Source organism: Diadema antillarum, unplaced genomic scaffold (genome assembly GCF_040938485.1).
Source record: "Diadema antillarum isolate AM-2024a unplaced genomic scaffold, OU_Dant_1.0 scf00000200, whole genome shotgun sequence".
NCBI lineage: Eukaryota > Metazoa > Echinodermata > Echinoidea > Diadematoida > Diadematidae > Diadema > Diadema antillarum.
The window spans coordinates 100,001-112,384 of record NW_027271089.1 but is presented as its reverse complement, the minus strand read 5'-3'; the positions used below and the strand labels follow the sequence as shown (position 1 = coordinate 112,384).

General features: G+C 38.4%; 1 protein-coding gene across 1 annotated transcript in view; it reads left to right on the top strand.

The window, feature by feature from the left end:
• LOC139723780 (homeobox protein engrailed-like) overlaps positions 1–7,303 on the top strand; it is a 69,671-nt gene extending 62,368 nt beyond the window's left edge. The window contains exon 2 of the mRNA XM_071634989.1: positions 6,915–7,303. Coding sequence (XP_071491090.1) covers positions 6,915–7,303 — 389 coding nt within the window. The remainder of the gene's footprint in view (positions 1–6,914) is intronic.
• Positions 7,304–12,384: the final 5,081 nt, after the last annotated feature.

The following is a 12,384-nucleotide window of genomic DNA, read 5'->3' as shown; positions in this document are numbered from 1 at the left end:
AAAAATGAATACATGTCCTCAAGCAGACAGGGGGAGAAAAATGAGACGAAAACGTGTCGAAACAAATCAAAATCTCTCACTGATTCACCGCCGCAAGCAGAGTTTCGGATTTAGAACCGCAGTAGCACTTACGTCGAGAATTATAAGGGAGTTTAACATTACGAAAACCGATCCCACAAATTTCGCCTTCCATGTGGTACAAACAAAACGAATTTCGTATTGATATTTCGTTTACGAAAGGGTTACGTTTTTGTTCTTGCGTTTTTGTTTGTTCTTGTTGTTTTGATATCGAATGACTGTTAGATTTCTCATAGAAAAGGAGCACAATTTATCTTTTTTGTTACCTTGAATCACTATTGAATAAATTCATATTAATGATGGTGACGATGAGTGATACTTTGCCATTTTTTTGTAATTCCTTATTTATTATTTAACTCTCCTTCGATATCACATTGACCTGGGAATGTGGAGAGTTGTAGGTTTCTCACCATATTTGAAACAATTCATTTTCCAAAAGTTTTGTTCTTCTATTTCAAAGTTTCATCCAATTTCATTCATAATTTCTTTAATATTCTCTGTTTGTTTGCCTGCCCCCCTAATGTATTTCCTTCCTTCCTTAACTCTCAAGAGCCAATATTGTGAAGGTAAATATAATTATGATGATAAGCATTCCGAACCCCGCAGATGATCTGGTTTTGCCCTATATCAGTGACGGGCAAAGGTGGATAGGACCTTCCAGCTATGTGTATCAATCATTGCAAAGTTAAAAAAAAAAAAGAAATAGATGAATGCATATGAAGGAAATAAATAAACACAAAATGATAAAAATGAAACAAGGAATGATTGCACTCAGTGGGCCCGCAATCATATGGCTAACGAGCGGTATAAAGATAAGGAAGCAACTTTCAAATTATTATCGGTGTTTATGCCTGTCATCTGACACGCTGGAAACTGGAAAGAGGAGCTTTAATCTGCTTAACTCATTGCCTCTCCCATCGTTAATGCATGTAAAAATACCATAAACGTCTGCTCCCTTAATTTTTGGCATTTTCTTTGTCGTGGCAGCCTGGTAAACAACGAACCGACGGTCTTTGTTCGCTCGAACTCTTGGTCCGTTTGGTAATAGCCGGCGGTGCCTCGTGTCTGGGCGCGCGACGACATCGTCGGACGAGATAGCGTGTGGCCTGCACGCACGCGCGCGGATGAAACTCGATGCGCAACGGATACGCATCGCCGCTCTTCCCTGCCGACGATCCCGTTCCCCAGAAATGCGTTAATGCGGTGGCTCTCTGATTTATTTGTGGGTATTTTTCCCCCGTCGAGATGGGACGCATCATGCTTAGGTGACGATGATAGCCGTGTTTACTTGAAATATAGCGACAAGTAAACAAATGACACTCCTCAATGGTCACCTCCATATACATTCTCCTCTCAGAACAGTGAGTTAAGACGACTTTTTTTTTTAAGGGGGGGGGGGGGGAATTGAACCCATGGGAGATAATCATAGTTCTCGGCAAAGGAAAGTCAGACATTGATACGAAACTACCGTATTGTTCTGCGTTTCCACCGTTTCAGTCGACGATAAGTGTCTTAAGAAGACGTCTCATTTCTCAACTCTTAATTATGACACCTTCCATATCCAGCACAGTCGGGCTATCATGCTTAATCAGCTCTTGTTTAAACGGAATAAAGAGTTCTGGCCATAATTATCGTATGATGTCTATTTACATATTGCGCACGCTACTTGGACGCGTGCGCAGACTCGTGCAATGAACGACTTGCGGAAATATTTTCCTTATAGTGAAAACATTTTCCTGATTCCTGACGCTAAAAGAACAAGGATAAAGAAATGGACGATAACTCAAATCAATGTGAGGTACGCTCAAAATGACACGAACTTACAGTCTTATTCCGCTTCTTTGTTTGTTTGTTTGTTTGTGTTTGTGTGTGTGTGTGTGTGTGTGTGTGTGTGTGTGTTTGGTTTTTTTTCCCCAATATCGTGGCATCTGCAATCCAGAATATAGCTGTAAATGATTGAGAAATTATGGACTGGCCCTCGGGGCGATATGATGCGGACAGGAGAGGGGTTCCAATAAGGAAGAAGAGATAATGAATTATTAGATTTTTCGCTAGCTCGATGTGGTGGGTATGATTTATTTCTAATGGACGAGCTGTGATTACGCAAAGTGTCCCATCATATTCCGCGGTTTGCGTGTATTGTACGTGGGGGTTGGAGAGTTCCACCGACCCCCTCCTGCTGTTGAAGCGCTATCATTGGAAACATTTTTTTATTGTTTCTATCAAATGTGTGAACGTGAGACAATCTTCTCTATCAATGATATGATAGAATGATATCAAATCGTCAACAAAATAAAAAATCAAAACGGGACGCTTATAACGACCATACTGAAACATGCAGAAAAAAAGAAAGAAATTAAGCTGGATTCTAAAGATTCTAAAGTAACTAAGAGAAAAAGACTTCGAAAGACTCCGAGGGGTGTGTGATCTATTAAAATGTTGCGTCTTTTATCCATAAAAGAAAATGACACTTAAAGCTGGACATTAGAAAAGGCATTCTTTATGATAATGACTTTGCTAGCAAGTAAGTCTGAGCCACCCAGTGGATTGAAAATTGTAATTACCCTCTCGTTGCAGCATATCTTTCCAGACGCGGGCTACTTAATGACCCCCCAAAGAGTTAGACCACTGGTAGTGATCTCTCAAAATGAACTGTCGCAGGATAGCTAGGAATGCATTCAGCCTTATTTAGCATAAATTATCTTTCTTTAGAGAAACATTTGCTACATTTTTTTGAAAATAAAATGACTTTGCTATATTTGCTATATTTATGTTCCTATAATTCTTCTTCTACTGCTGAAGTTGATAGATAATACGTACTTACATATTTATTCTATTTTTTTCGTTCATATTTAGACACTAATTACCGATAACATCATCAAGGTGAATGAGGGGGAAAGGGACGGTTTTGATGAAACATGCATATGTATTTTTGTGATACTTTTTTTTCATGTAGTAAAACAGTCATTTATAGAATGCTGATATGTGTGTGTGTGTGTGTGTGTGTGTGTGTGTGTGTGTGTGTGTGTGTGTGTAGAATAGGGCCTATGCCTCTCTGTGCCTGTAAATGAGTTATTTCTATCTGTGTGTGTATAAATGTAGGTTCATGCGCTGAAAAGTGAGAGAGAAAGAATAGAGAGGGAGAGAGAAAGGCAAAGACAGAGAAAGAACACAGGCGGGTCACACAATCATCGTATGGAAAGAAAAAAATGAAGAAGAGAGAGAGAGGAAAGTTTGGCTAATACATTAACTGTCTCCAGTGGTGGTGATGGGGGGGGGGGGGGGGTTAACTAGGCAAAGGCTGAGAATTGAATTCATTTCTGAGGATGATGTCTCCTCTCGGTCATTATCTATCAGATGAATAACTCCCCCGGGGGAATCGGGCTGCAGCGAAAGGTGATTGCCGCTCAGACACACGGATAAGCTCTTGTAATGACTTTCAAATGATTTTCGTATTGGCAACGACGTCTCAATATCGCAATCACAAAGATATCATTTACGTGTCGAGATTGGCGCTCGGCGTAATTATAGACTCACTCCCCCGTCATTGGACTTGGATCGTGACCGAGAGCTGCCGTGCTAAAGCACCGGGCTGGGATCCGATGATCTGCAGCACGTGCCTGGCCGGGCGAGCCTAGGCGGGCCCTAACGACGACGGTAAAGTGGCCAATCTGTAGTCGCGCGGAGGTGTGAAGTTGGGGAGCGCGCGCGCCGCTTCGCCTCATTAAACCATCCCCGAGCTCCATTTCGGATGCGCGGCCGCACTAAGAATAGCGGAAGGATGGCCTTCCCAGCGCCGCCTTCTCGCTTCCGACGCCAAGGGACTTGGAGAAAATCACCGCAGCCTCTCTCGAGCTTGGGGAACATGCATTTCTCACCCTTGTCATTATCCTCGCCATCCGCGACTTGGTCAGTCGGGCTTGACGACATCTTATATTCCGGTTTACCCTTTCTCGTCACACACGCGTGCCACATGAATAATGAAAAGTTTAAACACTGCGCGCATCAAGCGAGAAGGATTAATGTTCAGGATGTTTAGCATAATGAACCCTTTCGAGAGAGCAAGTGAGTAGGGGGTGTTTGTTGCACGTCAGGAGCAGAAAAAACAACAACAACAGCAACGAGAGTCCTAGCTCTCAAGAGACTAGTAACTCAAGGTCCATTTGTCATAATTCGCAAATAACCTCAAAGGGTTGATTATTACATTACTGGGGCCGACTTAGTGAAATAGAAGTCATCAAGTAAACGAGACAAGCCGGGATCGTGATTGGAAATGCGAATGCATTTGCCAATCTCTGACAGAGCGGAGCATCATCATCGTGTGGCTTGAATACGGGATCATGTGCCTCCTCTCAAAAGAAATCTGGCACAAGAACTGCTCCACACATCAATTGGTATCAATTCAAACCTGACACGACTGAATGATAATAAAAAAGACGAAGAAGAAAAAGAACAGAATGCGATCAAGCAGTATATCAAAACAGAAGTGACACGGAGTGTATCCTTGCTAATGTTTGTTGTGTGGGTGAGCTGACAAGAAATTTGGCTGAATGAAAGATATTGATCCACCATGTACTCATAACAATATTATGGTAATATAATTTGTATTGCCGAAGAGGAGGGGGGGGGGGGTGAAGGGGTTAAACAAGATGGATGGGTGAATCGTGTTAAAAACACAGCATGGGGAAAACATGAAACCCCCACTAATGGCCTATGTATTACCAGAGATTTAACCCGTCGGCTACGAGAATCTGATACCTAATATGTCTTTGCCCATCATGCCAATCAAGTACTTGTGGGCAGTGGGAATATTCTAATCTAAGCTTTTATTCATTTGTTCCTCTTTTGATTGGGGTGGAGGGGGGAGTCTTTGGAGAGAACATCGGTTCGATTGCTTTGTCGTGTTCATAAATAAGAATACACGGAGATTAATCGACGCAAGACCAGTCTGTAGCCGGATGATGAAAAAAAAGTCCTAAATGTCAACAGACATACAGACACACACATACACACACATACACACACACGCACACAATTATACATGCATACATATACGCAATGCAAATGTCTAGTCATTGTGTTTCTTTCTTATAACAGAAAAGTTGTTACATTTTTTTTTTTGCTTCTATATACTCAGTCTTAAAATGATGACATAAATGAGAGGCATTTGAGATTAACTGCTTCACAAGTGACTTAGAAGGGAAGATGAAAGCATGCAGTTGTATGGAACGGTCCAAAGAAGTCTTTTGTCTTGCCTTTCTTCTTTTCCTTGGTCTTCTTCTTCTTCTTCTTCTTCTTCTTCTTCTTCTTCTCCTTCTTCTTCTTCTTCATCATCTTCTTCTTCTTCTTCTTCTTCTTCTTCTTCTTCTCCTTCTTCTTCGTCATCATCATCAACTTCTTCTTCATCTTCTGCATTTTTTTTTCGTCAGTTTAAATGTGGGAATTTTGTATGATCATCGTTCAGAGACGTCATTTTTTTTTTCTTTAAAAAAAACCAACGCAATGATTATGCTCACTGCAAACTCCATGTTTTGGCGGGAAGATGAGAAGTTTACGGGTCGAGATGACTCTGCACACCTACCAAAATAGAACGAGATGAGATCTAAATGCGATTTATGATCTACATACATTATCTGATTACTGAGACATGCATAACATTTACATCAATTATTCATTTATGAATAAAAACACGTTACTCTTTTTTTTTTGATTACTTAAGCTGAGTCGTATTCGTTCTCAACCTTTAGTTTCGGGTTACTGGTGTTCAAAAATCCATATATACGAAAAAAGCAAATTGCGTTGTCTTGTGGCTTGTTATTCCTAGTTTTGTTTGTTTGTTTGCATCTCACATTTCAGAATATTGGCAATATCTTTGAACAATCAATGTACACAGTAGTTTTCTCTTGTCTTAATTTTTTCTTACCTCTCACTCGACTGTACATATATATATATATATATATATATATATATATATATATATATATATGTGAGAGTGTATATGAGTACATCAAGTCTTGTTGAAAAATCGTAAATTCTTGTTTTCATATACATAATATAAATGCTTTTGCATGATTTTTCTTCTTTGTTTTTAAAGACACGGATCTTAACAAAGCAGAGACACGCGCAACACCGATGTAGAGCGAACAATGCTCTTGTCTCTTGAATCTCTGACTTCCTTTCCTGCCCATTGCACGTATCATTACAAAATATTCATACATGATTATTATAATCGCAGAAGAGGTGGTTTACACTGTTGGCATTCGGCGGCACGCATTAGTGCATAATTATTGATGTTATTTTCTTTGTTTTGTGTCCTGGAGTCGCATACTGTCGAGAGCGTTGTCTTATGACTTTGTATGATCTCACTTTGTTTATTTTCGTTGATTTGTCTTCAACTTCATCTGGATGTCTTGTGAAAGGAAGACACGTCCACATCCGTTCCATATTTTGATGCAGAGAGAACAATGACAACAAGAATATAATAATAATTCATTATTCGTTTTCTTATGTATTTTCCTAGGGCCCCATATGGTACAAGCTTCGCTTTTAAGTGGGACCCTCTATTTCCATTCTCATCCTTATTCAATGTGTACTATGCATATGTATATATTTAAAAAAAACAATGCAATTATCTTTTCTTCATTTTGTTACTTATTTTCACATGTATTTTGTTATTTTACGTTTTTGCAATTATTACTAATATGTTCTACTTATACATTGTATATGATTATTTCTCTGTTTATTTGATGGAAATGAAAATAAATTTGAACTTTGAACTTTGAACTTTCGTCATCTCTTTCATCCATCTCTTTAAATCTTGTCTCCCCTCGTTGCAGGTCCTCGGACGAGGAAGGTCAAGCGACAGGAGAAGAAAGACGAGAAACGCCCTCGCACGGCGTTCAGCGCCTCGCAGCTGCAGAGGCTCAAGCAGGAATTTCAGCAGAGCAACTACCTGACGGAACAGCGCCGCCGCCATCTGGCCAAAGAACTAAGCCTGAGCGAGTCCCAGATCAAGATCTGGTTTCAGAACAAGCGCGCGAAGATCAAGAAGGCGAGCGGAGTGAAAAACGATCTGGCGCTGAAGCTCATGGCGCAGGGACTCTACAACCACTCCACGGTGGCACTCGAAGGGTGCAATACGCTTTCGAAGGATCAGGTCGCTAACGGCGATTGCAGTAGGTCGGACTACACGAGCGACTCGGACGGAGAGTCGCTGACGCATTGACGAGAGGATTTTGGATCTTTTGATATCTCTCCCATTGCTTGCTACAAAATACTTACGATGCATAAAGAGGCACTGACAGAAAGTATGCGCGCCCAAGATCAGCTAATCACGATGGAAAAAGAGACACACATTCCCCCACGCCCTCTTTTTCCCCCTCCGACGTCGACAAATGGGTATCATTAAATGACTTTGATTGCAAGGTTCAGGTTAATCTTGTTTTATATTATATATATCATAATATAAATGTATGTCTGTACCTTTCGCACGTATTGTAAGCGTTCATACTACCCATCTTGGTATCAGACTGACGCAAACATAACTCAGGTTGGATTGAACTTACAAGTAGCCGGAGTATGAACTTTTTTCATGCCTTCCTTCAATGATTCCTTCACGCTGCTCAAAATAGTTATGGTTTCCAGTGAAACCTTCATCTAGGTCAGGGCGATTCTGACAAAAAAAAAAGGGGGGGGGGGGAGAAGAAAAGTTGCTTCGCATTCTCTCCAGTCTAGTCTCTTTTCTTTCGTTCCTTTTATTTAGTTTTGATGTAAACGCACTCAATAACTGCCGACACATTGATATTTCTTTCTTCTTCTTTTTTTTTCCAACATCCAAGGTGAGCTGACGGTAATCAGAGCTCTATGGTATATTATTCCCACGTGTGGCTGCCCGATCTCTGCCATCTCAGGCGATGTAATTAGCAGGAAATGTGAATGCCTTTCCGTTACAAATTTATTATTCCGGCGCTTTAATTGATCCAAAGCCGGGAGGAATAGCACTGTATATGGACCAGATGTAAACATGGCGCGCGTTTCCCTAGATACACACCCCCTCTCTCCCTCTCTCTCTTAGTCCAGAGATGCGTTGATAAAACTGGATTGCTCTCTCCATCTCTCTCCCACCTCTTCCCCAACCCCTTATCCATAATTTTGTCTGTCTGTCAGTCCATCTATCTTTCTTTATATCAGCTATCTATATATCTATCATCTAGACACACAATCTATCTATAGGGGCCTGTTTCATAGAGATTGATCGTAATATTGATCTAACGATTAAAGAAAAAAAAAATTCAGCTCGATCTGCAGTTAGATCTGTGTCTTTAATCCAGGGTAAGTACCTTTATGAAACAGACTTACGATCAAGATTGATGTTAAGCTCGATTCGCTGAGTTACGTTCGATAAAATCGAGCGTATGATCAATTGCAACTCTTTAAGCAGGCGCAAGATCTATTTTTCTTCACCGAGCTCTCTCTCTCTCTCTTTCTGGATGTCTTTTACTTGTCTATCAACAGTATTTCTCTTTCTATCCATCCCCCAATTTTTTTCCTTCATATAATATGATATGATTCTGTCCTACGATATAGCTTAATGATCTCACGCTATTAGTTTTTTTTAAAATAGATTGTGGATGAGAACCAATTTTAATGTCATTAAGTAATGAATCATGTAAATTAGATACATTTTGGACACCTGCGGTACACAATTTAACCCTCTATGTGTCATGGGACTTGTATGCAACTCAAAGTACACAAAATGTCATGCTGGCTCAGACTCAAGAAAATACTGCTATTAAACACTTCCAAATACCAATGATGGTACAGCGTTTAATTTCATTCTCTTATATAGTTTTTGTGAAAAAAAAACACGCGAGCATCCATGAAGATATGCACATTTGCTCGATATTAGAATGTGTGAATTTCGCGGGTTTTTTTTCCTGTTGCACCAGTGGACAGACTTTCACAAACGTGCTGATATAACATGTGATAAGATGTACAAAGACTTGGTTATGTAATTATAACAATGAAAATAGGGTAAACTGTTGTCGTAGTGTATCATCTTCATGAAACATCAAGATCTGTAGTAACTTTATCCGTCTATAATACTCAGCCTTATAATCAAAATTAATTTATTATATTACATATCTTTTGTTATTATTATTATCAAAATCAAATAATAACAGAAAATCCATCGCCATCTTCTATACCTTTCAGAAGGATACGTGTTAGAGGTAATACCCAGAAGGTCTCAGGGTGCTTAAAGCTGTCAACATGGTTCAAAAGACCCGGAAGGGTAGCTTCTCGTTCCTCTTTATCAATGCATCAATGCTATAGATCGGATCGTTAAGTCTTATGTTATTCAAACTGAATTGTAACGCACGCGACGAAGATATGGTGTTGTATGAAAGTTGCCCGGATGGTTTGGAATGCCGTCTGTCGCTTGTCTTGGCTCCAGCCTCCCTTGTAGCTGTCATGTTTAACATCGTTTCAATAGTCATTAGTCAATTATATACTGGTCATCAGTCAATATGATATCGGCCATCAGTCAATAGTCATTTTATTGAGCAGCTCAATGGCATTGGTCTTCAGACAATCTACATTGATTATCAGTCAATAAACATCATTATTATTATGGTTATCAGTCAATAGACGTGGGTCATCAGTTAATAGACATTGGTAAATAGATATTTGGTTATAAGCCAGTAGACATCAGTCTTAAGTTAACAAGCAATTGGTATTTGTCAATAGACATAGGCATTACATATTAGTCAATTAGCATTGGTTATATTCGAAAACAGTTCATAGTCAAAGAGTTTGTCATCAGTCAATAGACATTGGCTACCGGTCAAAAGACAGTGTTCGTCAGAAAATAGACATTGGTAATTACTCAATAAATATTCGTTCTAGTCAATAGGCATTGGTCATTAGTCAAAAGATATTGGTTATTATTGAAAAAAATGGTTCTCAGTCATAAAACGTTGGTTATCAGACAATATACACTACTCATCACTCAAGAAAGATTGATTATCAGTCGATAGTCATCACCAATCCAATAGTCTTGTCAGCCTCATTGTCTTTTAAGCCAGCGAACAATGTTTACGCGCTCTAAACGTTACGTTGAGGCCAACATTTATGTTAATATCAGTATAAGATTCTGTTTCTTGGTAATATAGAAATAAGATGGAGTACGATAAGCCTGTAACCATGGCAACAGTTTGTTTGAAGAACTCTATCATACACCCAAGAAATCAGATGCTACAACCGCATACTGTGTATAAGAGTCTGACGATTGTTTCAGGTAGAGAAAACATCGAACGTTGAAAAAAAAATGCAGATATTCGGCTGCCTGAATTTTCATGAAGTGCTTACGATACTCCATATGCATTGATTCTCCCATATATAGATTATATTGGGTCCCTATATTTCTTGTTAATCTTGTATCAGTTCATATCCAAAAAGTTCAAGTTCGCAGGATTTCTCATTCACATGGTAATTCAATGAATCTCCTGACAGATTATCTAGCTTAACTAGCTTATCTATGGTACTTTGCAGACACAATTGTATGTATAAAGGACGCAACCTGTTTTTCTCTTCCTTTCTTTTTTATTCGTTTTGTTCGGGTCTTTTTGTAAAAGCGACGAACAGAAACATTTTTTTTTTAGTGCAGAATGTGATGTGCGATCTTGGCAATATGATGTACTCTTCTGTACAGTGTAATTTCTGTGATTTGCGAACTTGGGACAGCGGTATAGTTTATTCTGTACAATGTGTAAATATTTTCATAAAATGTACATAGGTGATATATCAAACCAAAATACATCAACCATAAGAAACGTATCGTACAACATGTTGTTCTCTTCATTAGACTTGCAAAAGGAGTTTCGACGCTTTGGCTATTTAAACCCAGTTTTACTTTCTTTTCGTCTTGTTTGCCCTAATAAGAGTCATGTACTACCATGAATAGATTTGACAGGATGAATGAACATCTTTCGGAACTCATGAAAATTTCAATGGGCATTATCATGTAAAAACGACAATATATATCAAAGTTACAATTTGATATACCATATAAGAAAAATTGGGATCATAGCTTAAAGGCACATGAAAGACACATAGATTTGGTCTATCAGTAATACTAAAAGTAAGAAATAAATGAAAACAATGCTAAAAAAGTAGGTATTCACCAGGAAATATTCATTGGTCAAATTCTTTCCCGTAAAAAAAGATCAAATATAGTACAGAAAAGTATACATTATGTGTCTCATCCTCGTTATGAATTTGTGTAAAACTTGACAAAGCCCCAACAAATGACAAGATACGACTATTTACTAAGATACTCTTATACAAGATGTACACCTCAGATATAACTCTTATACTAATGACTGACTATAGAGATCTTATCCTTCCAAATCGCTTTGTTGGCAGTTGTTTAATAGTATTATTATTATCATTATTATTATTATTACTGTTGTTATTATTGTTATTATTATTATCATTATTATTATTATTAGTATTGTTTTTATTCGACAACATCGCGTTAAATGGAGGACAAACATTATGTATTAAAGTACTGTATTGTTGTCTCTGTGTTCACGGTAAACAAATGTCACACAAGTTTCAGGAAGAAAATGCACTGCCAGCTATTGCATGCCCCGCACCAGTTTGAGTGTTTGTCAAGTGTAATTTTTAGCGCTGAAATATGACTAGGATCGTGTGTACAGATATTCTTTTAACGAAGGGGATTTCAGAGTACCGTTTCCCCGATTTACAAATTGTGCAATTGAACAGTTGAAGAGAAATCTCTTGGTTTCTGTTTGGTCAGAAAAAGAATATAATATGCTATACAAGCCCTGCCACCAACATTTTGGGAGACCGTGTTATGACTTGTCCTTAGGAAAAAATGACACTATTAGTGACTTTGTGTGTGTATGTGCTTGTCCATGTGTGCCTGTGTGTTTGTGTGTATGTATGTGTGTGTATGTGTGTCTGTGTCTTTGTAAATAAGCGTTGGGGATAAGATATGCTGTAAGATATTTTGTCGTCGTAAGGAATAAGATTATGGCATTGGTGGTGTAATAAATCGTTTACATGAATATATATCGCAAGAAAAAAGAGATGGCGTCAATGACTTTCTTCATTTCTGAGCGACAAACATCTTACAATTTTAACGCTTATATCAATGAAATATATATACATATATAATTATATATATTACATACATGTATACATATATTTTATATATTATGTATATTATGTATATACATACTACATATAATATATATACATATTACATATACATACATGTAT